This window comes from Sceloporus occidentalis, unplaced genomic scaffold (genome assembly GCF_023333645.1).
Source record: "Sceloporus occidentalis isolate IW3139 unplaced genomic scaffold, rSceOcc1.0.p SCAF_2, whole genome shotgun sequence".
Classification (NCBI taxonomy): Eukaryota; Metazoa; Chordata; class Lepidosauria; order Squamata; family Phrynosomatidae; genus Sceloporus; species Sceloporus occidentalis.
In genome coordinates this window covers 55,956,544-55,983,434 of record NW_028316982.1, presented here as the reverse complement: position 1 = coordinate 55,983,434, position 26,891 = coordinate 55,956,544, and the positions used below count along the sequence as shown (strand labels likewise).

The 26,891-nt window shown below is 39.1% G+C and overlaps 1 protein-coding gene across 1 annotated transcript; it reads right to left on the bottom strand.

Moving 5' to 3' along the window:
• Positions 1-21,882, bottom strand: LOC149318359 (S-arrestin-like). The gene is made up of 15 exons (XM_089509530.1): positions 21,723-21,882; positions 17,772-17,909; positions 17,090-17,150; positions 16,961-17,005; positions 15,574-15,767; positions 14,490-14,549; positions 13,042-13,109; positions 12,592-12,727; positions 9,979-10,063; positions 9,472-9,544; positions 8,700-8,837; positions 8,300-8,377; positions 7,844-7,867; positions 7,010-7,071; positions 1-92 (listed from the first exon to the last, which is right to left on the bottom strand). The coding sequence occupies exons 2-15, from the start codon at positions 17,856-17,858 to the stop codon at positions 82-84; spliced, it is 1,122 nt and encodes a 373-aa protein (XP_089365656.1). The 5' UTR covers positions 17,859-17,909; positions 21,723-21,882; the 3' UTR covers positions 1-81.
• Between the last annotated feature and the right edge of the window lie 5,009 nt (positions 21,883-26,891).

Genomic DNA, 26,891 nt, shown 5'->3' with positions numbered 1-26,891 from the left:
CATATTCGTCATTTTCCGAGACTGCTTTATTGTCCATCTCAGAGTTCTCATCTTTCAGATGCTGACGAGCAAACTCCTCAATTACCACTTCACTATAAACAGATAAAGACAACTTTTAAAATCACATGCATCTTAGTATTTCAGAGAAGTATAGAATCATAGAATTGGAAACAACCACAAGGGCCATGCGGTCCTGCCACTGAGGAACACACAATCAAAGCACTACTGACATAGAGCCATCCTGCTTCTATTTAAAAACTTCCATAGAAGGAGACTCAACAAGCTCTCCATCCTAGGAGATGACAAGATAATTTGTAAGATACTGAGGTGAGGGTTAAAGTTTTTGTTATGAGTACTGCTTCTAAATACTTGTTAAGCATATACGCTAATACGTATGACCATTAGAAGTATGACTTTTGAAACACTCAAGTAGTTTTAATTCAGTCAAACTGATGGGACCCTTCTGGAGAATCCACTCCACAGGGTCTATCTGTTCATCTGTTCATCACTTTGTTCTAACCCATTCTGAGAATATACAAAGATATTAGTGCCACTGGAGTCCACTACCTCTTATTCAGTCCCTAGTTGATGAATGAATTTAATTTAAAAACAGTGGGGGGAGAGGTTATGTCCCACCCTACCTTTGCACACATAGGAGAACAAACAAACTCAGAACTTGATATTATGTATCTATTGCATCATCTCTGGTCCTTTCTTTCTTGTCTCCATCTTCATTCTTGCTACCAAGGGTAGTCTTAGTGGCACAGCAATGAAACAGAAATGGGTTTTTTTGGTGGGTTTTTCGGGCTATGTGGCCATGACCTAGAAGATTTTCTTCCTGATGTTTCGCCAGCACCTGTGGCTGGCATCTTCAGAGAATGCTTGCCTGGAAAAAGCCTGGGGAAATTCTCTCAAAATGCCAGCCACAGATCCTGGCGAAACATCAGGAAGAAAATCTTCTAGATCATGGCCACATAGCCCGAAAACCCCACAAAAAACCATGGATACCAGCCATGAAAGCCTTCGACTTCACAATGAAACAGAAATTTAACCTTCCTTCTGAAAATATTTAACAGTTTTCAATCTTTGTCTGGAAGTTAATTTCCATATTATTGGTGAACAAAATAAGATGTGTTGTGTGTGGCTTTGCTACATCCCTATAAAATATTTTATTTCTAAGTTTCTTGGGCACACACACAAATAAGCAAATTTGTGAATGCGCGGCAAGAAGGCAAAGCACTGCTTAGCTTCAACAAGAATGTTTTCATTATGTTGTAAGGAGCCTACTCTGGGAACGTAAGGACAAACTAATTTAACTCCTTTTCATTAATACTCCTTTAGAATCTTGGGAAATTTGAAGCACACAGTGATTATGAGAATTGTAGGCAGACACACACCCCAAATCTCTCTCCTGACTAAGATAACAGTAGCAATAATGTACTAATGGTCCAATCCCATTTTATATTTACCTGTAAGGCATACTAGGTTCTGTGGAGTATGCTTCTGTCTTGAGTGACTAACTTCATAGACATGCAAGCCTTATAGCCCAGTGAAAGTTCACTGATTCCAAAGTGATGGCATATTGTACCTGTGTTCAGTGACTCCAGTGGGCTTGACCAAGCTTAAATCCACTTGATCAGGCTACTGGATTGTGATGTTATACATGTTGATTTAGGAATATATCTCACTGAACTCTTCACCTTTTGGATGCTTTATGAGTTAAGAGGGCTCTGAACTGAAGATAACTGAGGAACCGAATCCAGCTCAACACCTTCATTCTGCAGCTTAAAAAAAGGTTTTTTAAATGAACAAAGCTATTGTGATTTCATAAATGACCAGAGCAGAACATAGGTAGAAAGATAATGAAACAATTCTTACCTTTCTTTTCCTGTAATAATAGGCATATAATGAAAAGAAACAAAGAGAGAAACATTTAGCTGAATGTACTTGTGAACAGATTGTTTCGACTTTGAAGATAAGAGTGTCATCTGTGAAATAAGAAAAAGCTGGAAGTAGGTGAAGAATATTACAGTTCACCTTTTAACTGTGAGTCTGGTCACAACAAAAGCCTCTTTATTTGCTTAAGACCACCAAGACCAAGTGGGTGATGATTATTATTTATTATTATTAAACTTTATTTCTAAAGCGCTGTAATTATACACAGCGCTGTACAAAGTCGGTAAAATTAAAGAGAATATAAAAGCCTGCCCAAGGCGTACATTCTAAAATAATAACAATTAAAAGAGGAATAGATAAAATTACCATATAGAAAAGAAAAAACAAAAACATCAAATATCAAACAAATCACATCACATCAAATATTGTCAGACAGCCAGATGACAATCACAAATTCCCTGAGAACGCTTCCCTAAACAATATGGTTTTCAGCTCAGCCTTAAAGCTGGTTAGGGAAGTGATGAGCCGTGCATGCAGAGGAAGAAGGTTCCAGGAATGAGGGGCAGCAAGAGAGAAGGGACGGATCCGGGATGGGGCAGAGGAGATCCTGGGTTGAAAGAGGAGACTTTGGCTACCAGAGCGGAGAGTGCGAGTAGGGATGTAGGGAGAGAGAAGATCGGTTAAATAAAGAGGGGCCAGCCCATGCAGGGCTTTAAAGGTGAGTAGCAAAAGTTTGTACCTGATGTGGAAAGGACAAGGGAGCCAGTGAAGGGAGGACAACAGAGGGGAGACATGAGCATAACGGCGAGCAAGTGAAATAATGCGTGCAGCTGAATGCTGAACAGAAATTAATGGGTGGAGATGAGAGAGGGGAAGCCCTGCCAAGAGGAGGTTACAGTAGTCTAGTCGTGAGACCACTAGGGCATGGACCAGTGTCTTTGCGGTAGAAGCTGAGAGATATGGACGGATTTTGGCGATGAAGTAAGAAAGTGACATGGCAGTTTAAATTCTCATTTTTTAAATCAGCAGTTTGAATATAAAAGGTCAAAAGTTGATAAGATTTGGTACTTGCTGAAGTTAAGCATATTTTACCATCAAGCAACAACTCAAATAACACATGCTATGGAGACGGGCTGCTTTCAGCTTTCCTTTAATCTAGAAATGTGTTTGTATAAAGTGGTTAGAGGAGACGGCAGTGTGGTTTAGAGAAGTAACCGTGTCATGTTCCCTTCAAGCATTTCAGCATAAATGGAAACAGGTAACCACTTTGCTTGTTTTGTTTTGTTTTGTTTTGTTTTGTTTTGTTTTAATAAAACAGACATCTCGCAAAGAGATCTTGTAGTACCTTTGAGAATAACTGAAAGAAAGAAGTTGGCAGCACGAGCTTTCATAGACTACAGTCTACTTCCTCAGATGTCCCCTCCCTCCTCAACTGTCATCTTGGCCTCAGAGGGAGCCATCAGGCAGACCAGCAACATCTTGGACTGCCTGAAGGAAGAGGCCCCTCCCTCCTCAACTGTCATCTTGGCCTCAGAGGGAGAGATCAGGCAGACCCAGCAACATCAGGGACTGCCTGAAGGAAGAGGCCCCTCCCTCCTCAACTGTCATCTTGGCCTCAGAGGGAGCCAGCAGGCAGACCAGCAACATCTTGGACTGCCTGAAGGAAGAGGCCCCTCCCTCCTCAACTGTCATCTTGGCCTCAGAGGGAGAGATCAGGCAGACCCAGCAACATCAGGGACTGCCTGAAGGAAGAGGCCCCTCCCTCCTCAACTGACATCTCGGCCTCAGAGGGAGCCAGCAGGCAGACCAGCAACATCTTGGACTGCCTGAAGGAAGAGGCCCCTCCCTCCTCAACTGTCATCTTGGCCTCAGAGGGAGAGATCAGGCAGACCCAGCAACATCAGGGACTGCCTGAAGGAAGAGGCCCCTCCCTCCTCAACTGACATCTCGGCCTCAGAGGGAGCCAGCAGGCAGACCAGCAACATCTTGGACTGCCTGAAGGAAGAGGCCCCTCCCTCCTCAACTGTCATCTTGGCCTCAGAGGGAGAGATCAGGCAGACCCAGCAACATCAGGGACTGCCTGAAGGAAGAGGCCCCTCCCTCCTCAACTGTCATCTCGGCCTCAGAGGGAGCCATCAGGCAGACCCAGCAACATCTTGGACTGCCTGAAGGAAGAGGCCCCTCCCTCCTCAACTGTCATCTTGGCCTCAGAGGGAGCCATCAGGCAGACCAGCAACATCTTGGACTGCCTGAAGGAAGAGGCCCCTCCCTCCTCAACTGTCATCTTGGCCTCAGAGGGAGCCATCAGGCAGACCAGCAACATCTTGGACTGCCTGAAGGAAGAGGCCCCTCCCTCCTCAACTGTCATCTTGGCCTCAGAGGGAGCCATCAGGCAGACCAGCAACATCTTGGACTGCCTGAAGGAAGAGGCCCCTCCCTCCTCAACTGTCATCTTGGCCTCAGAGGGAGAGATCAGGCAGACCCAGCAACATCAGGGACTGCCTGAAGGAAGAGGCCCCTCCCTCCTCAACTGTCATCTTGGCCTCAGAGGGAGCCAGCAGGCAGACCAGCAACATCTTGGACTGCCTGAAGGAAGAGGCCCCTCCCTCCTCAACTGTCATCTTGGCCTCAGAGGGAGCCATCAGGCAGACCAGCAACATCTTGGACTGCCTGAAGGAAGAGGCCCCTCCCTCCTCAACTGTCATCTTGGCCTCAGAGGGAGAGATCAGGCAGACCCAGCAACATCAGGGACTGCCTGAAGGAAGAGGCCCCTCCCTCCTCAACTGTCATCTTGGCCTCAGAGGGAGCCAGCAGGCAGACCAGCAACATCTTGGACTGCCTGAAGGAAGAGGCCCCTCCCTCCTCAACTGTCATCTTGGCCTCAGAGGGAGAGATCAGGCAGACCCAGCAACATCAGGGACTGCCTGAAGGAAGAGGCCCCTCCCTCCTCAACTGTCATCTCGGCCTCAGAGGGAGCCAGCAGGCAGACCAGCAACATCTTGGACTGCCTGAAGGATGAGACTTCTCCCTCCTTTAACTGTATTTTTATTGTATTAACGATTTTACTGTACACCGCTATGATCATCGCGGAATAGCGGTCTATAAATAAAACATATTATTATTATTATTATTATGCATTTAGCATCTTGCTGTTAACCTAACAATAGAGCTGCTTATATTTTTCTTGGGTCCTCTTCTTTGCTTTTAAAAGCAACCTAGTATCTATTATTTAACACCACCAAGCTAGAAAAAGAATGACCTTATCAATTTCTGCATATCATGCTTCTGGTCTGGCTACAAGAGCAGGGCAAGTAAGAAAGGTAGCACTTTATACAGACTTTATAAACTGTATAATTACATGTAGACACAATTATCACATGATCACTTAGTGAATGTACATCTGAAATTAGAAAAGTACTATCAGCTCTCCCAACAGAATAAGTATCGGAACCATTCTAAAGATACATAGCACAAGTTAAAAATATATTAGAAGTCACACATACTAAACTGGAAGCCATACTCTTTAATCCCAAGTACATTAAAATCACAAGTTGCATATGAAGAAAATGCTATTTACATGTGCTCAGGGATGCTCTATACACACTGGTAGAGTCCAAGCACTGGGAAGGGAATCTGCAGTTGGGATAATTGAGTTAGGCTCAGTCCTAGTATCTATGACATTTAGTCCTAAATCTAGATGGCTGGGAGCCAGTTGCAATAATAATAAAAAAAGAGAGAGTAGTGAAAAGCACTGTACATATATATAAAAGCACCAAAATATAATTTCTCAGATTTAGTGGTTAAGTAGATGCTGGTGCTAAGCCCTAGAAGGGGATATATTTTCTTTTAGGTAACTAACTCAGGTATTTTTTGTAGTATTGTTCAAAAGATTTTCTATAAACATTATTAGTACAGTATTGGGCAAACTCAGCAACTGTTCCTTACAAACATAGCTGCTGGTGCTATTCTGTTAACATTGTAACCTAGAGTCTTTCCTGAATCGGACAAATATTTTAAGGTCCATTGGAAAGGAAAGGGGAAGATTAATTATAGATTTTGTCACAGTATCCTAACAGATTCACAGAACTTCCAACAGTGCAGAGCTTCGGTGTGACCTGACAGTAAATAAGTGGCCCCAGATCCTCAGGCTATGTATAAAACTTGGAAGAAAGAGATAGCAATCTCTCCTTCTGACTGCCGTGAGGTGAAAGTCATACAGGAAGCAGTGGCAGTTATGAATAAGAGGACTTTTAGCCAGAGGAGGTTAAACACATTTCAGTAGAATTTCATTTAACATCAGATTTACAAATAATTACATAATGGTTTCAAAGTCTGTGCCATTCCATTCATTGCACCAATATATAAGATCAGCAAAGACCTAAGAAAAATCTTTTTTAAAACAAGATGGAACTTACGTACTATACAGTATTTCACTTATAACAGATGGGGGAAATGCAGCCCAATGGCTGCATGCAGGCCACAAGGTTGTTATTGTGGCCCCCAGGGTATAACATTTATTTTGGTCTCTATGGGGTATGGAGCAAATTTGTCATATGGGGTGGGGGAGCCCGGATTGTTCTGGGTCCAGAGGAGATCTTTTTTCCAACAAGAAGTGACTCAGACATTGCCTCCTAGGCCTCTCCTGGGCCTAAAATGGCTCAGCCCCCAGAAAAAAATGACTAATTGCTGTTTACTTTCCATTGCATCCCAAAATGACTTTCCCTCCAGTTTCCAAAATCATATATTTCAGGTACATCTAATTAATTCCTCTTGGTTTTTACCTGTTTTAAAGGAATAAAATGGTCTTAATGACGGATTTTAATGATGTATAGTAGTGTATGGTTTTATATGAGGGATTTTTGCTGTTAATTTTGATTTTTAATCTGTGATCTGTATGGTATTATATCTGTAATCTGTAATGTATCGTATTTTCATTTTGTTTTGTAAACCGCCGTGATCATAGGAACGGCGGTATATAAATAAAATTTCAAGCAATTTCAATCAATCAATAATCTTCTTCTATATTTCCACCATATTAGAAGGATATCATCATAAAGTTACAAGCATGAACAGAAAAGCGAATATAGGGTAAGTACAAAACTATACCACTGACCTGTAGGACTGACCTCTCGCTTTGGGTGCATCAGACGGAAGGGTATTTCCATACTCACCTCACTTTGGAGAGAGGCAAAAGAGAACAAAATATGTATATTTATTTATTTTAAAAGCAAAAAATCTTAAAGCAACTCAAAACGAATTCATTAAAAAATAACAAAACATTTTAAAAATGCAGTAAAAACACACAGTTCAGGCAGTAATTCATATTAAAATTTAATCAGACTTAAAATGAAGAAGAGTTATGAATCCATCCGTATCTGTAATTCATCTTAATTTGTCACAGCCCACTATTACAAGAACTGTAATACTGCTTTTGATTAATTATTCATAGTATTTTCTATAGTAGGAATTTTGAAATGGTCATTTCCTCAGCTTTCTTGTATCCAAACCTATTCCTATGTAACATCTGCCAGTATTGTCCTAGGACTACTGCTACTACTATTACAATCCTTTTCAGATTTCCATTCATTGCTTTATCCCATTGGAAACAAAATTTGGATCCTCCACAAAAAGACAATAAACAAAGGATGAAAGATAAAAGTCCCAGTTGGGAAGCATCCATGGAAACAGAATCAAGACTGCATTGGGTTCTGGGAAGCATGTCATCTACCTCATATTTTGAGAGCACATTAAAGCTTTCAGTAGTGAATGTTAAAACTTTCAGTAGTAACGCTTTAATCAGCTTTATAGGTGTTCAACAAGGAAGATGTGTTCAATATGGGGAAAGCCATTTTATAGGTATTCAGCAAGAGGAGATCCATTTTCAGAATAGCCTGAAAACATGAAGGAGTCTTGAAGGAGAAAGGAAATTTTAAACTTTTTTTTTTACCTGGAAATAAAATCTCCAAGCAGGCTAAGATATAAACAAAACACAAAATCAAATCTGACAATATCCCATAGTATCTATTCCTAAGCTAGATAAGGTTCAGATCATCTTCACAACAAAATGCAGTTCAGATAGATGGACTGTTCATCCTTGCTGTCAAGCTCTCATACCCTATCATATGCCAACAAGTACACTACTTTGATCCTGCTTCACAAGGTTTAGTTACCTTCAAGAAAGGATGTGTATGCAAACATTCAATGGCCAATTACAAGGATGTTTTAACTTACAAAATATGGAACAATTATTTAGAACTAACTAAGCAATTTGATATTTTCAGAGAATATAAGAATGCTGTATAATCACATTTTAGTTTTTCATCTTGGGCTAACAAAACAGGACAAGACAGAACTGCCTATGTGATATGTAGAGAGAAGACAAACAAGCAAGCATTGCTCTTACCCAGAGACAGTCAGCTTCACCTTTATCTTGTAAGCAACCAGGATCCCCAGAACTGTCTTATCTATCCCATCTTTAATACTGTTAGAAATAAATAAAAATGTACATGAACATGATGTACAACTTCAGTGCAAAGTGACAAATAACAATGTGGAGTTTCCCACTACGTCTTCACCAATTAACAAAGCATAATCCCATATCTGTTTTCCAGTTCATATTCTTTCACTTAGGAGAAATTCCTTCTGAAAACCCAGCAAGAAAACATGATCCTAGTGCAAGTTGAACAAAGTGTACCAGATCCTACTATATTTGCATTTTATTTCTTAACACAAGAAAAGTAAATATTAACTCCATATTCCCAATTTGGTTACGGTTACTGATGCCCTTCCCATTCGGGACTTACATGGTACTGGAAGCTAAGTTGGTATCTTCATCCTTTAGCTTCCCATCTAGTGCTATGCCCTTTTTCACTCTGTTGTTTGCCAGCAGGGGCAGAACTGTTATTGTCTTCGTCAGGATACAGTTTGGCTGTATTTTTTCCCTGCAGTCCATACAATAAGAGGGTAGGGACCAATATGCAATTTTAGTTCCTTGATAATGATAAATATTGGCCATCTATTTCTCTACCAATGCCAGTATGATTTTGAAGAGGGACGAGAACACTTCTGCAATGAGGTAAAGCTTTTTGAAGTACTAGTGAGTGTATATGTGTGCCTCTGGGTATGTGTCTTAAGCGAAAGACACAAACTTAATCTCAGTAAAAAACGACAACAACAAGAAACAACACAATACACAGATGCTAATTTCAACACTCTAAAGAACATGGCTAGTCCTAGAATTAGGTGGAATCAGGTGTCCATCTGAGGCAACTACTACTATGTGGCAGGGAATTGTGGCAATTTGGTTTTGTGCTACATGTCCTGTTCTGTACCAGCGTCCATACATCAAAGCAAGCCTGTTGCCTTCAGCACGGTGGAAGACACAGTTCTATAGCTGTCATCACTGCTAAGGAAGATTAAGGTGTTATTCTGAGTGTTTCTGGAACATGAGACAGCAGAAGAGGACTGTCTTATCTTGGTCTTTGTCCACTCTTGCTAACTGCCTAAGCATTTAAGGGAGTAGAAATAGAAAAGGCAAGTAATAGTACAGATGAGGATAAAGCATGGCACACTCACTCTGCCTCTTCAAGTGCCACCGTCTTGGTGTAAAAATCACTGGAGTACAGTACCACATTTGCAACCTGCTCCACTAAAGAGAAAAGAAGATAGGTGACCGTCAGGTAAATATAAAACAAAACAAATTTATGGAGCAACTTTCAGCTCTCCTAACATATGGGAAAAGAATAAAGAGGATCACTGAGATCTAGGTTTTATTCTTGGCATTCTCTCAGGCAAGCAGAACAATCCTCTGCAGTTGTTATTACTCATTGTGTCTGATTCTCTCTCTTCACGCCATCTGTGGCCTCATAGGTAGAATTATGGTGGCAGAATGCTAGTAGTATTTTTCTCATATCAATGGCAGTTTCTATAAATCTGAGGGCTGTTTCTTTCACACACTACACATTGGATTGTCTCAATGCATCACTGCCCATTAGTGTATGCTTTAAGCTGTGCTACTTCTTTACTGCTGCCTAATAAGAAGCTTCTTATACTCTAGATTTATAGACAAAGTCAGCATCCTACCTGACACACTGATCTTCTTAACCACTTTTTCTGTATTGTTGATCACAGTCACTGTGACAGGGATTGCCTCACCATGGTAATAAACCTGCAACAATTGGACCAGTTTAAAAGGGTTTTTATATAAGGCAACTTAATTTTAATGCATTTTTGTGATCAGCCTTCCAGGAATGAGCAAAGGCAACTGTTGCAACTGCTTTCAAAGTCCTTAAATGGTAGGAAAAACAGAACAAAATGACACATTGATGTATATTACTGTAAATATTCTCTTCTTGGAAGGTCCAAGCGAAGCAGTCTTTGTATTTGGATTAGAACACAGCCCAAGAGAAACAAGGAAATGTGATGTTATATCAGTAAAATCAGCTCTCTTTTGGCTCCACCTCCACTTTTGACCATAGCCGAGCTTGGAACACATTACAAACAGCAGGGCAAAAGAGGGCATTGAGGTCAAGGCCCATTGCCATGCCAGACTACAGTAAAGTCAATCATTCTTTGACCCCCACCTTCTTTGGGTCCAGACATGCCATAGTGGAAATGCCAGCTTTTCAGTGTTTAAGCCACATGGAATGCCTGTCCGCTGTAACAGCAGACAAGGATCTAGCAGAGAAACTCACGGAGTCTCCAGCAGCATGGCAGGAACAAAAGTAGAGATTTTGTATAATCCAATGAACTGTCTGCATAAGATTTGACTAACTAGACTAGTACTATTTTACAGACAGAAAAGCCAAAGCATGAAGGCCACAGTAAAGACTGATGCTATAGAAGAGGCTCTACAGCCTGAGACAGAAATTTCATTGGCTTTAATAGCCAATTCAGATCTCTTCTCATCGGGGTATTTCAAGGAAGCATCACTTTTTTGAGGGCCAAGGAACCAGACAGGAGGGCTGCTATGAGGGTTCTACTAAGGGAACTTTCAGATTCTGAATTGTTTGAAATGAAAAGGAATATAAGGTGGGGTCTTTTGGGGCGGTCTGCCTGTGCCTTTTTTTTGCTCCACAAGGAAGCCGCAACGGACAAACCGTGTGGTTTCCTCGCGGAGAAAAAAGAACCTGCAAAAAGCAGGTTCTTTTTGCGGTGCCATGACGCCACAGTGTGCCAATAGTGCACTCACAATGTCATTATGGCACCGCAACGTGCGGACGCTAGGCGTCTGTCACGTCAAAATGGTGGTGCTCGTCTATACAGGGTGCCGCCATTTTGACTCCCTCGTCACATGCTAGGGGTGAGGCATGTATGGGCGGTGTGCCCTCAGCCAACCCCTAGCACGTGATGAAGGCACACTATAGGCCCATCTGGATCGGGCCTAAGTTATCTGTAACGTGTACATCTTGCTTCTCCTGCAAAGTGGTATCCCAGGGTGAAAAGGAAAAAAGAACTTAGTGTGTGGGGTATCATAGAAACACAGTAGTCTCCAGAGAAATTACGGTCTTTGGAGGAAAGGTCAGTGGTTTTAGAGTTGGCTTCCCTGGGGTGGGAACACTAACCGGTCATAAACATTTGTCTCATGGTGAAGGTAAGATTTCTGACACAAGAGGACTAATTTTTCTGAAAAAATAAGTCCTTATAAAAAGGAAGCCAATGATTTGGAGAAGGGAGTCCCATAGATATTGCTAGAATAAATAAGGATGTGAGACTGAGACTGGAGTCTTCCTCATAGGGATGTTGGAGCAGGCTTTGACTTCCTTGAAGAGACGGCATTAAGAGGTTAAGAAGAGAAGATTCCAAAATGGTCATACATCTTGACAATTAACCAGAGGAAGAATTTGCAAGGACCCAAAAGCTCTCCAACTGAAAGAAGTACCTTGTTCTCCTTGATTCTTCTGTGTTGAGCTTCTCTCTAATTCTATATCTGTCTACTGAATGACAGAGCTAATTTGCAAGCACTGCCATCAAGAGACAAGCTCCATGGTTCATGATCTCTATGTAGAAAACTGCAGTCTTGGCCATCCTGCCCATCAGACGTTTGCATCCAGTAATCTCTGCTGCACTGAAGCCTGGTATGTTGGAATCAGAGACAGGAGAGCATATAGCTGTGGGACCATTCAGAACAGTAGCCCATTTGGCTCTCAACCTCACCTTTCAAATGAAAGGAAATTTTGCTTTTGTTTTTACTATCATATAGCTGTCTTCTTCTTGCCTTCTTTGGCAAACATCACAAGGGAGATGGGAAAGACAAAATGCAATGAGATTTTGGTTTTGGCTCTTTACAAAAACTAGGAAGGTTACAGAATTAGGTACAGTCTGTTTGGCAGTCCCAATTCTATGGGGAAAGTGGGATATAAATAAATATATAACAACCACCACCACCACCACCTTGCAGAAGAAAAAGAGGATGTTAAAATAAAAGAGGGAAGAATGAGGAGCACGGTGAGGTTTGCTGTGGATTGTAATCCTGGGGGAAGAATTTCTCCCAGGCAAAGCAATGAAGGAAATGTAAGAGTCAGAAGGCAGGTACTTTTAGTGATATATATCTTTGCTTCTCTTGCATGGTGGCTAGAATGCAATACACTCTCATGGATGTTGAATGGAGGACCTCCCCAAGAGTCTACACCCAAGTTAAAGAAGTAAAACATACTTTATCCTGAGAAGTCAGTCCCATATGCAGCAACATCTCACCTCTTTGCTGAGGCATGCTTTCAAATGTAGAGGTCTCTTTGACAAGAAAAACTGCCAACTAGTCTCTGCATGAGGCTGGGGTCCTGCCTCTTCTGGGGCATATTGGATTTTGCGAATCATCAGACGCACCGAGTTCCTAAGATATGGAAGAAATTTTTGCTCATGTGCTAAAGAAACTAAGAACAAGAATCTGAATAGTGAGTAGTGGCTTAAGAGACTTCTCCATAAAATGGTAACAGTTTACATAGCTTTGTATCACCCAAACACTATTCAGATTTGCAGAAAATGGACATACAGATATAAGACAGCAAAATGAAAGATAACAAATTATTTTATCTATTTGTTTTAACGTTATAATTTTTTCCAGCTTAAATAGGATGCTATAGAGATGGGAAAGATGCAGACAATGACATATGTTTCTGATTCAATGCCCATCAAACCCAATATTACCTTTTGAGAACTGTCTCTTCTGGATCTTCTGCATAGAAAGCTTTGACCTCAAAATCTACTCCACAGCACTGCAAGAAGGGAAAGATAAGAGTGAGAAGCAGATGAAACACTAGGTTCTTGTGACTGACTGTATGAAGCATCTACAAGTAAAATAAAACAGTACTCAGGCAGTTAACCTCGGTTCCTTTTCCCTCTGAATCTATCCTGTGTTACCATCTTTTCAACATATACCTCCGTTTTAGAAATTCCTCCACCGTTTTTCCTACACCAGCTTCAGTTTCCCAGCTCAGTTTCAGTTCCCCAGCAACCAAGATCCATGAGAGAATTTCCTGTCATAACTTCAAGAATGAGAAAACATTTGTCATCAGCACTGGCTAGTGGGCCCCTTCACAGTACACATTTACAGCACTATGATACCACTTTAACTGCCATGGTAACATTGTGGAATCCTGGGCAGCGTTCCCACTGTGATTTAAAGCAAATTGCTGATTGGGTTATATGACTCTTGTTCCCATTGAAACCGGTTCTGATCCTACTGTGATCGGTTTCAATCGTGATGAAGTGAGGCAAACACAAAAAACCTGCTCTTTCCTTTGGCAGTTCTTTTGAAAAGAATCGATTCCAAAGTGTGTTCAACAAGTGGGAACGATGGATCTGAATTACATCATTCTGGAGGGGGAGGGGTTAATGGCACAAGGGTGTTTACCAACCCTTCTCAGTTTTTGATAGATCCACCATTCCCCCCCCCCCCCCCCCAGTACTGCCTTTGTGCTTATGGTGTGACCTAAGGGTACATGTTTCTGTTTTTGTTTTTAAAAAGTAAAATTGATAGAAGATTTGATTAACTGGTTTTGCAACTACTTTCAATTACCCAGGTGATCCAATGGCAGCTCATAGTGAGGCATGTAGTTGCAAAACCAATGAATCAAATCTTCTATCAATTGTTCCCAAGCCAGGCTGCCTGGGCTTCCACTTACAGTATGTCACTGATGATGCACAGATGATTGACATGTAACTTTAAGCAGCGCAAACTAGTGAAGATGACAATCATGCCAAAAAAGAAGCAATTACAAGGGGAAAAAGACAAGATCCACTTTCATAGTGGGAACGACAGACCTTTTGGAATCGATTCACCAACATGGAATGAAGGCTAATCCCAAAGCAGTTTAAAAATAAGTGGGAATGAGCCCCTGTTGTTTGTAGCTTGGTGAGGCACTAGGGCTTTCTGCCTGAAAATTCTAATTACGTCCAAACTCCAAATCCCAGGAATCTAGCTTATGTTGCTGTAGCAGTTAAAGTGGAATCACAGCACTGTAATTGTGTAGTGTGAAATGGCCTGGTGTCTATACACTCTTCCTGAATGACTAGATACAGAATGACTATATCTAATAACTCTTGGATATTATTTTCTTAATAAAAACATTACATTTCATTATCTCAGTTCTCACCTTCCCGACATCACGGGGCGCTGGTTGCAAGCAGACTGAGCAAGGCAAATAGTCTGGAAACTGTTAAGATGAAGCAAAACTTAATACTGGACTTAGGTAATTCAAATAACTACAAAAAACATCAAAGAAGTTGAGTGCTTGAAAAAAGTCTGGTATAATAAATACCCCCAGCAAATGCAAAAGGATCAGCAGACAGATGTGCCTCCTTCACAATGACTGATTTCTGGAATGTTTCAGAACTTTTCCAGTTGCTTTTTTAAAAAAGTTCAGATTATTTTTTTTATGTATACAGGCATTTGCTCCAGTGTAGCAGTATTAACCCCATAATGGATGCTGCATAGCTTTACTGCATCAAGAAATGAACTATTTGCTCCAGGTTTGATTGTGCGCAGGCACACGTGCAAGAAATTACTGCACTTTTATTTGCCACGGAAGTTAATCAACACTGAGTTTTGTTTTTGTTTGTTTTACTTTACTTGTTGACCTACTATGGAATGACACTTAAGCAGCTAACAGTGATAAAATAGAAATGAAATCAATTTTTTAATTAAAAAGCAGAAACAAACAAATCAAGCTATCAGTAAAAAGAGCAATAAAAGAGCAGGGAAGGACCCAATAGTTTGAAATCCTATCAGCAACAAACCAGCTTAAATGTCTACGTTATCTGAATAAAAATATTTTTACCTACTAATAGAAGGACAATAAAGGGAGAACTAAATTAATTTCTCCTGCATCTACAACAAGGATGGGAATCATGCTGGCTTCCAGATGCTGCACTGTACTTTTCAGATTTCCTCACTAGTAGCTATTGAAAGTTGTAATCTAACAACATCTGGGGAGCTGCATAATTCCCACCCAATAAACAAACCAAGGAAGCATTTTAAAAATCCTACTTCCTATATTCTGCCACTATATGGGAAGCAGTGCAAGGTGCTGCTACTCGAAAAATAAGAAATTCATAAGACAACTAAAGTTAAAGTAAAAGCAAAAATACTGTACAGTGTAAGTCAAGTTTGTTTGTATCTCTACGTCAAAAGTCAAGCCAAGAACAGAACTGAAAGAAGGTACAATGCAGGATACTTGCCGTTAGCACGAAGGGATATACATTCTTCCCCAGCTTATTAATAAGGCATTCCTGCAAGCTGGAGAGTGGCTTTTGTTTTTCTAGGGATGGGTATACCTGCACCCTAGAAACATATATGTCCTTTCGGAAAGTCAGGCCTATAATATCGATATCTTCTTGTCCGTACCGGAAAACACAAGCGAGTGTCACATAAACTAGGAAGAACACACATAGAATATTATAAATACTGTTCATAATCAACCATATAAATATATATAATCCACCCATGCAGGGGATTTGAAACTGAATGACCACTAGTAAGGGCTCTTGCATAAGCGCAAGAGCCCTTACAAGGCTTTGAAGAACTTATATTGAATTTTTTGGGGTGTGTGTGAGAGAGAGCTCCCTTACCTCCAAGCTAAATTCCATTTTTATTGACAACTCATTTGGAACTTTCATAGTGGCTAAACAAGCTTGATAAAAAATTAGAAATAAGTATAGAAAACTATGTTTGGACTTCCATGTGGACTAAAGCTTCATTTAAATCTGTATCATCTGTTCATTGTGAACAATGTTTAAAAACCATTCAAACATGGTATTTTTTTAAAATAAATTTTATTTCTTAAAAACAAAAGTTACATTGTAAAAACATGGTATTTTACCCCTATACATTTAAGTAACGTTAATCCTAATTTGATGGGCACCTGTTGGTAAGGGTGAAGAGAGGTTGGTATATGTATATGTATTCATCTTTGATGAAGATGCCCAGATATAAAGTTTGTATTCTCTGAAATCAGTAAAATCACAAGCCAGACAATTCCTCTGTCACCAGCAATTGCTCTTTTATCTCTCTTTTTCAGTGATCACACAATGATATTATTACAGTCTTATATCTAGCAAAATTAAAAATCGTCTCAGTATGGTGAGATCTTAAAGGATTGTCATTAGATCAGTGGTGTACATGTATCTGGAATATTGCACTTATGGAAAAACAAACAGCACAAGTAAAAATTCTTTAAAAAGTAAAAATTATTAGATAATTTTTACAGTACTTAGTTTCCATATTTTGACTTTGCCAACAAGAATTCTAATGTTGCTTGTCCTCTGAGGCCCCACACAAATTTGTGGGGTGGTGTACTTTCTATCCCCATATAAAAAAGCAGGACATGTTGTGTCTTATAACTTTGTTATGGTTAATTTTTAGAATATGACTAAATTTAAGACTTTATGTGATGCATTTTTTTCTTCTTATTTAAGGATAAAATTGTATGATCTGTTTTAATAATAAATTTATTTTAAAAATAAAACAATCCTTTTGCTGAACAGTAAAAATCTAAAGCATCATTTTATAACAAGATATTAATACTGCTTAGAAATCACACTCGGAACAGTCATTTAGCCATCTAACCTTTTTTCTCCTTGACAATATCAGGATCCACCCAAACCACACCATCTAGAAAGAGAAAACAAAAATGACCCATTTTGGAAGACTGAATAATCAAAGCACTGCAAACAGCACAAAGAAAGTTGGACTCACCCACAGGTTCCACATCATCTACATGGTCAATGAAATCTCGCTTCCCTAAGTAGACAGCAACCTGTAAGGTGGAGGAAAATATTTTTGGTCAAAGCTATGATCCAGTAACCAGTAGCTGAAGCTAGCTAGCACTGTAAGTGAAAACTAAAATTAAAGTAATGTTAAGATCTCAGTGACTTTTTAGAAGATTTTAGAAAACTGAGTTTTTCTCAGCATAGCAAACTGTACCTTTCCAAATAGAACCTCCTACAAAATCATTAACAATACATGAGCCCTTACGGGCTGTTTTGTATCTATTTCAACATCCTAATTCTCTTGCATTTCTGATTCTTGATAGATCAAGAAATTCATTTAGAGAGGTACAGTTTGCTTCACTTCTGGTTATGATGTATATTTTCTAAATGTTTTAGATATTCTATATGTTTTAGCTATTTTATTGAATTAATAATAATGTTAGTGTTTTATTGATTGTATTTTATATCTGTACTGTGTTAATTTGTTGATGTAATCCCGCCTCAATCCGCAGGGAGAGGCGGGAAAATACAAATTATTATTATTATTATTATTATTATTATTAAATAGTGCAAAAATGTAGTCACTTAGGGTGACACATGTAGCCTGGTCTTCAGGGAGGTAATTAATTGGTTCCAGTCTGTATTACTTGTTGTGGTCATATACTTACTGCTTTGTCTCGAGACATTTTCTTGTAGATAACATGACTCCGAGCAGGCATCACATTCTTCACAGAAATTTCAGAAATAGATACCATCTTTGCAGTTTCAGGGAACTTCACCTCTATAGGTGTGAGACTGAAGTTTGCCTACATCAAGAAAAGCTCATTAGGCCAGCGCCAGATAGGTAAAAAACAAAGTGAAGATTTGAAAATACTGATATTCAGAATCCTATAATCATGTGAGACATGTTGACACCAGTAATTCATTGTCCCTCATCAAGAAAAATTACCCATTTGAAGTTTTAGTGAGACTTGACCATACCCTTCAACTGTCCCACTCTGCCATTCTGTTAATCCTCTGATGTCCCACTGTTTTCAGCTACTTTTAAAATACCCCAGTTTTACTCTCCACATCACACTTTCACTCTTTGTCCTCAGCTTACTTCAGTTGCTGCAAACTGAGTTGAAAGTGCAAAAGTGGTTTGCATTGCATTAACTCAGTAGGAGGGTAAAGAGAGGAAAAGGCAGAATCTTGTCCTTCCCAGTAGGGCCACGCAAAAGCAAACTGCTGCAAATCCTTGTGGCTTATCTGTTCTTCCTCATTAATCACTTTTGCTATCTTGACCACACTCTGATTCTTCTTGGCCACCTTTCATTCCGTGAAATGATGGAAGGTATGTTTGAGTAGTACCCATTAACTTTTATTTAGTCTGCTTCCAGATTCAACATGTAATTTCTCTGGCAGCAAAACTGTGTACTACTGTCTAGTGTTCAATCAGCACTATCCATCAACAGTGCCAGCAAAAATGGTGCAAGTTATGGATATATCTTTGCCCCAGCATGGAATATTATAATGGAAGGAAGCATGCACAACTTAAGCACTGCCAAAGGTGACTCAGATTAATCTCTTTTCCTGCTTCAAAGAAAAATTGATTATCATAATTACTACACACATATTCTGGAAAGACAAATTTTTCAAAATATCCTTTAAGGGATTTATAACTCCTTGCAGGGATGCCATAGGCACCAACCCAATAAATATCTTGTGATTTTTCAGTGCCAGTATGTCTGTATAAAAAAAATAAGGCCAACCCTACCATACCATGCTCTCTGGCATGACAAGTAACAATCTTTCATTGCCATTGTTAAAGTAAGATTCAACCATCAATTAAAACATCTTATGTATTTAAAAAACAGGGATATTATCCTTTGTCTCAGGGACCAAAAGATCTTAGACTGTCCCTGCAAATGAAGGAGGGCTGCCAGTTTGCAAGCTGTCTTGAGGAATTGTAATTGTAATGTCTGGGTTAGACACTAGCTGGTGTTCACAAGAAATCAATGGGAGGGAGGAAATAAATTATCACATATTACTGAAAGGAGGTAACAGCCACAGGAAACAATGCAATGCTTTGCTGAGTACTGGCTACATGTACATATGCTTCTTAACCATATAGTTTGGGTTTTTACACATATATACACATAAAATATAGATATGCAGATGTGGAATATGTTTATTGTGTGTCCACATGTGTGTATATAGATGTGATCCTGATCAGTGTGTAGGTACTTTTCTTCCCACTGTGGGTGATATATTTCAAGGAGTTATTGGCCAAGACAGTGCTTGGATTCACATTTCAGAAATAATCTGGTGAGAAATTGGGTTATTTCTACGATGTTCAGACTGGCACAGTTTGTGGGGGGTGGTGCAGAAAAACCCACTTAACCCGCTGCATTTTACACCAGGTACCTTACCACATCTTTTTTTGTGTGTGCTGGAGTGATCTGGTTATTTGGTAGTGTGAGTATGAATTGATCTGGGTTGCATGGCAGTGGTTCAGGAAATGGGGGCAGCAACATTTCCTCTCCAGTGGATGCTAGTGTGAATGGGCAGGTGGTTTAAATTGCCTTGGAGAGATTCGGCAATGTAAAACTGATGCCTCATAGTGAGAACATTGTTCAGGTGTTGCATCACCTCAGAAATCTGGATCCCTTCAATACAAAAAGGAAGTGTGAATGCCCCCTCAGTTTCAGAAGCATTCGTGCAGAATCAGCTTTATTGAAAACAACATGCTTAGCAACTCAGCAGAGGTCCAACAGGACTCCCACAGTTTCAAAGAAACTCAACTCTGGTCACATCCAGACTGGCAGAAAAGTCCCAAATTTTGTTCCTCTTCCTTTCCAGTTTTAGTGGAACTGACTGGGGCAGCTGGTATAAAGTCTCTGATTGTATTCTAATCGTAATATTTTGGGACAAACAAAATGTATGGATCGCCAAAATAAAATTGGAAAGAACAAGAACAAAATCTGGAAATGTCTGGTCTTTTTAATCAGTCTGAATGTACCACCAATTGTCCTGAGGTGAGTCTTTTCACTCCTCTTATTCCAGAGTTTGGGTCAGGTTTTCTTAAAGGGGCAATAACATAACAACAGTGAATTAAAGCAATGGTTCTAAATTAACAGAAAATTAAGTCAAATTCAGCTACTTTTTCTACTCTCTCCACCTCTCCAGTCAGTGTAAGCTCCAGAGCACCAGTATCCAGCCTTTGGCTTTCTTTTAGAAGAGAGATCACTGGTGATTTATGGTGTGTTGCAATATTTGATTTATTTTCATTTATGCAACCAAGGCAGAAGCAAGAAGCACAAGCACTCCTGGCAGGGAAAAGATCAGCTATCCTGCATTAGATCCCCAGAGACAGATAGCTTGTAATCTGCTCATTGCCTTCAGATCACATAATAAAAATTCTTTCTCATAAGAAATATCTATGCGGTGCTATCTTTTCTCTCCTATCAAAGATTGTCTGGCTGGGTGAATAACATGGAATATCATGCACATAAAGTTTCTTACATTTTCAATGTGTGTGTGGAGACTAGATTATCATGAAGCTGCTTTCTAAGGCACATACTAGAACTAGATGATCCTATCTGTTCATTTTTCAACACTGCAATCACAGATAGGAAGACTCACATTTCAGTTAATTCAAACTGATTGATCTGAACCTGCGACTGAATCCTCTTGGTTATGCTCAACTAGAGTAGACCTTTTGAATGCGTTATTGAATTATAAATCAACATGTAAGTAAATGTCTTTAAAATGCTCTATTCTACCTGGGACTAGCAACAGGATGCAGACCCTGATTTAGCCCCATGGAAGACAGTAGGACCAAGATCTCTGTGTTGAACATGCTACTTCTAATCATATCCCATTGATTTAGGTAAAGTGATTGGGACTCCTTCTATTCAAGTAGTTTAGGCAATATATGTTGTCTATTGCAGAAGAAATGATGTGACACTATTCAGTCTGAATTTGACTTATGTGTCCATTTAAAATGTAAAACCCAGTGAAACAATGTTGATCAAATAATATTTCAACTAAATTTCAGTTACATACAGTTAGTAATAAAAATATTTGGTATGACTAGAAAATCAGCTCTTTTTTCATAACTATGAGAACTCAGGATATTCATTTTTAAAAAGTAGTAATATGAATTGCTTATGACCACATTATACTTACTTTTTTATTTATATAAAGGCTGTTTAAAAATATGGAAGAACTAAAAATCCTTTTTAAATTGCTAGTGTTGTTCTCTCTCTCTCTTACAGAATATATCAACTCATAGCATACAATAGCTACAAGTAATAGCCCTTATTCCTTATCCCAATCTGGAACATTCCAAGAATGAACAATTAATAAATTTGTAAAACATAGTGTCCAGTTATCTCCTTCTCCCTAAGTGGAAGAAATTTTGGCACACAAGATTTTGTACAATGTAATTCTGTTTATTTATGCTAAATCAAGTTCCACTATGTGCAGCAGAGTTTGCTCCCAAATAAGTGTTATTTTAGGGCTGCAAGATCAAAGAACTTGGGATGGGGAATTTTTAAAAAGCAATTATGCATTCTTTATTAAGTATACTTGGAAATGTTGCCTCAAATGGCCAAATGTACAGTAAGAATAAATACCTGACAGTGTTTCCAATGCCCCAGCAGTAGATGTGCAGAGAAAGCTCCAGGAACAGTAAAATAAAATCCAATTTAACCCAATGTAGAAGGCTGTATAACTCAGGCAAAGAATTTGCTTGGTTTTCCTTTCTGGAGAGAGAAGCAATAGGCCTTTAGAAACTGGGATGGCAATTTGTAGTGGATCTGAAAATAAGATTTTGGTACTTATAGGGGCCAAATTTCCAACAATGACCCCAGAGCCATCATATTATACCTGGATTATCGGATTGGAAACTGGTTAGATCAGCGATGTAGGGTATTATCTAAGGGACTCTGGTTCCACAATGTCAAGCTTCCCAATTTCAGAAAGCAGAGACAACATACAGAAGATTTGCCAAGGAGGTTATCAAAAGCAGCTTTATTTTAAACCGCTTTCTCTATCTCCTCCTTAGCAGGGATGAAAATCACTCCAGTCAACTAATGAGCTAAAGATAAAGCGCTGTTTGTGTGTCATGATTTTGTAATAGTTATAGCATGTTTTCTTAAAGCACTCATTTTACAGACCGGCTCATGCATCACTGACAACAAAAAATCCTGTCCTTATAAGACTAATCTCTCAATACGTAAAATAATCATTAGCAAAATGTCCACTGTGACACAGGTATGTTAATAACTTCAAAGCTCTGAAGGGACATCCCATAAACACTTTCCTGGAATGAGGCTACTGATAACACAAAGGTTTAGAGTTATAGTTGACATGAATAGTTAACTTATATCACATTATACTGGATTTGAGAAGCTGAAGACCAAATCATGTGCCCAGAATCAGTTTTCAAGGAAGTTTTAAATAAAGGATTTACCCAACTTAAATATAAAAATAAAACAAAAGCTATAATCCATTAGTTAGTCCCAACTAAAACAAGATCCAATGAATAAGTCAACACTTACATAAATCCCATTGTTTCAGTGGGTCTATTCTAGTTTGGACTAGCACTGGATTAAGGCCAAAATAAATATATTTAAATAGAAACTTTAAGACCAAGGATAATCACAGAACCAGAAATACATAATACAGAACCATTTGCCACCAACTAAATTGTTTTTATATAAATTAGCAGCTTAATTATTTTAGTCTAACATCCCTTGCAGAGGAAATTTTAGTAATATTATCACATGATCTGGGCAGAGTGAACAGGATTAGGTTCATTCACTTTAAAGATGCTGACATATTAAACCATACACACTTTTTGCAAAAGTCTTTTTAAAAATTGATCCAAATGCTCATTGTTATTATTATTATTATTATTAATTAACTTTTATTTATAAAGCGCTGTAAGTTTACACAGCGCTATACATACAATCTTTTTAATTAGACAGTTCCCTGCCCTCAAGCTTACAATCTAAAAAGACATGACACAAAGGGAGAAGGGAGTGGTGGAGGGGAAGGGGATCAGGTCCAGCAGTTCTTCTCTACTTCTGATGCCTGGACCAAGGGAGATAGACTGGAGGGAGGGCTTGGCTTCTTAATGGATAGTTAAAACGAGGCATCCTGAGGCAGAGAGGGGCTCATCCCTGGGAATGCTTCACTAAACAATATAGTCTTTAACTCAATTTTAAAACTGGGTAGAGAAGTGATGAGGTGCGCATGTGGGGGAAGGAGGTTCCAAGAGCGCTGGTAGTTCAATAATATTGCTGCTTCTCAGACAGTAATGATCACATCCTTTGCTTTTTCTGCATAGCTTGTTCTCTGAGGATCTCCTCCTTTTTCTCTGGTTCTTCAGCTTCATCTGCTGCCATTTACTGCTTTTTTTATATAATTCTAAAGCTTCATGGTATTCATATCTTGCTTCTGGATTCACCTGCTCCATATTCTATTACTATATGGTAATTTAAGCAAATTTCTACTGTTCAGTGGCACTTATTCCCAAGTAAATCAGCATAGGACTGCAGGCCAAGTTATGGGAAAGATATCAACTGCATAAAATGTGAACCTGACGATAGCATTTTTGCTTTTTGAAATATTTAAGAATGAAAAATATCAGGTAGAATAGGCCAGCATTTCAAAACTCTTAACTTTCAAAAATTCAAGTCACTTATCAACATTATAACACAGCCATAGGGCTGAACATGCAGTCACCAAATAGCAAAGCTGCTAACGAAAGTTAAATGGTTTTAATTTTGTAGATTAATTGTAACTCATATTTTTTAACTGATGTTTTGTAATTTTTTTTTTAAAAAAAGACCTGTTCTAGTTTTAATATTGTATAAGCTGCCTTGAGTCCCAATACTGGAAAAAGGGCCAATTATAAATGAATAAAACAATAAAATAAAAATAATAAACTTGCTTACTACCTCCTTCCAGTTTTGATGGTTTCCAAAATGAGAATTACAACTCCGTAGTGAGCGGCAGTGCCTTAATTTGTTACAGATTCTTCCACTGGACCTGTTTCATTAAAAGGACTTTTACGGTCTTGTTATAGTTCAAAGTATAATACTAATTCTGCCTCAGGTGTTATGCAACACCTGTATTGTTCTAATTTGGAAACTAGATGTAATCTTCAGGTAATTCTTCATCCCACTGATTCAGCACCAGGATCTGCCTTGGGCCTTTCTTCCATCACCGCAGTTCAGCAATATACAGGACAGGCACCCTGTATATTTGTCAGGATATATACGTAAATGTAAAAAACTTTTCTTTTCAATACATCAGGTATGAAGTTGGCAAGCAAACCAATTATATCAAAAAGATTCAGTTGAAGTTTTTTTTTTAAAGTACTGCAGGGAATCAAGTTAGTAAAAATAGGAAGCATCTCAGAGAGATGTCAAATCTGTAGGATTTCTGTGCAGTCTTTTAAGACATGAAAATGTTGCAGTTCTTACATGTAGGGCACAGTTGTTCCACAGAATATTTATGTCATGTTACTTAGGTTCAGTGCATATGCTCTTTCCCCCTTCCACATTTAGGACTTACATTATAAATTTTCTCAGTTCTTGTAGCAATTTATTGGGGGGGGGGGGGATTAACTACCAAAGACTGAGAGGTTTCTTTTACACTAGGACAAAGACTATGGTCCAAAAGACACTGCAGAAATAAGGACTGCTTTAACTGCCCTGGCTCAGTGCTAGGAAAACCTGGGAGGTGTAGTTTATTGTGGCACCAGAGCGTTTTGACATAGAAGGCTAAATGTCTCACAAAATAACATTTCCCAGAATTCCTTAGCATTGAGCCAGGACAGTTAAACCAGTCTCAGGTTTATTTCTGGCGTTTTTTGGACTTGTGCCTCTTGCAGGCTTGCTTCTCAGTACATAACACTTTGTTTTACAAAGCTTCTGACAGTGAAGCTTCTTTTTACAAAGGCCAGTACTGCCCTCCGCCTTCTATGTGTAGCTAGGCATTTTTATTTACCTTTTGCAGCATTGGCAGGATGGTGGAGGGCTGGCAGGTTTGCAACTGCATGTCTATGGTTAAAAAAATACAATAATCAAACCTTGAACTAGAAGAGCAGGAACTTACTGTGCCATGTGTGCCTATCTACAATAACCAGATAAAGAGCAACTGGCACCAGAATCCCATACTGAGTGTGTGTGAACAACCAGCAGAGATGAAAGGACAGAGCAAATAAATCTGCCTTGTCAGATAACCCCAGATGAGTAAAAAAAACCCAAAAAGACCCCATAAATCTCTCAGGTTTGGTCACAAAAATGGAAATCATAAGAAAAGTGGAGGCTGATCAAATATCCATCTATCTATCTATCTATCTATCTATCTATCTATCTATCTATCTATCTATCTATCTATCCCTGGATGGATTTTGAAACAAGCCTTCCAGTGACCTCTAGGAGATCAAAAATGTTTGCTTACTTATGCAAAGCTGTTATGTCATAGGAACATATTTTTAGTTTTGAAGAAAAAATTTGCTGAATCATGTTGAACAGTTTTTCTGTTTTGTGATGTGAGTGTCTAACTCTTTTCTTTCACTGTTATGTTTATTAAAGGAACAGGATGTCTATGGGAACACATCTACAGTACTTTGCTAACTGAAGGACCCTTGTAGTTGTAGGATAGTTGCCCCTTCGGATCTGTGCTCTTCATTTGTGTATCATTACACCCAATTATTAAATAATGGTGACATGAACATGGGCATGCTGAAGTGTATGTGTTCACTTCACATGGGGCACTATTATATGTGTTCTTTCACATTTACAGGGGAAGTATCCAAAAGGACAACTGTATGGTGCATCACATAAATAGCAGAAAGGAAGAAAGTGAGGAAAACTGTCATTCTTACTTTTACTAATGATCAAGTTGCTAAAGGCTCTAATTATGCACACTGGAGAAGTACAGAGGGCATTCTATGATGGTGAACCAGAAGACAAGTCACATATGGCAGCTCACAGTGGCAACTTTCCCATCCCTTTAACGATCAATTTCAATCTGAAGAGTGCTCATACCTACCAGATTTTACTTTCGATTCCACTGTCTTGAAGCAATGAGCAGCTTCCATCTATCTAGGTTACAAATCCAGTTTCAGACCTGCTTAGAGGCAAACATCATTTATTCTCAATGTCACTGAGCTAACAGACCAAGAAAGACAAGAATGTGAAGATCCGGCATCTTTATAACACCTGCTGTCCTTCATATATATGTAGGAATTTTGTGCAGGCAACAAATCTTAAATTTCTGTATCTATACCAAATAAGCATGGGTGGGTTGTGAAACAAAGGTTTGGGATATATGAATCAAGAAAAGGTTGCAGGCTTGCAGGATACGTGTGTCTATATGTGTAAGAGAGAGAAGCGGCAGGAAGAAATTGTCCTTTTCAGTAGCCCTGAAACTTCTGTTGCTACTTTGTTTTAATTGTCCAGTGTAAGGTAATGGAGAGTTAGAAAAAACATAAGGCGAAGAAATAGCAGAATATTTTAGCTGCATTGAGCCTAACCAAGGAAAATGTACGTATGTACAATGTGTCCAGTATACACTGAAAATAACTTAAGCTTCTATAAGCTGTAACTTGTAAACCTCCCCCGTATGAGTAACTCACTTGACCTTCTGCTGTCCTCACAAGCAGATTCTCTGGTACAATGCTGAGCTAGGCTTTTATGATCAGAAGAAAAGAATCGGAAGCACTAATTCTGTTGCGTTCAAAGCCTTATGGCTCACAGAAAGAAGAGAAAGTAAGAGACAGTCAC

Bases quoted from the DNA above. Each gene is read 5' to 3' on its own strand.
- LOC149318359 (XM_089509530.1), bottom strand. From the start codon at position 17,858: ATGGTATCTATTTCTGAAATTTCTGTGAAGAATGTGATGCCTGCTCGG. The intron at 17,006-17,089 runs GTGAGTCCAACT...TTCTCTTTCTAG, and splicing joins AGATGATGTGGAACCTGTGG to ATGGTGTGGTTTGGGTGGAT. The intron at 12,728-13,041 runs GTAATATTGGGT...TCCATATCTTAG, and splicing joins GAAGAGACAGTTCTCAAAAG to GAACTCGGTGCGTCTGATGA.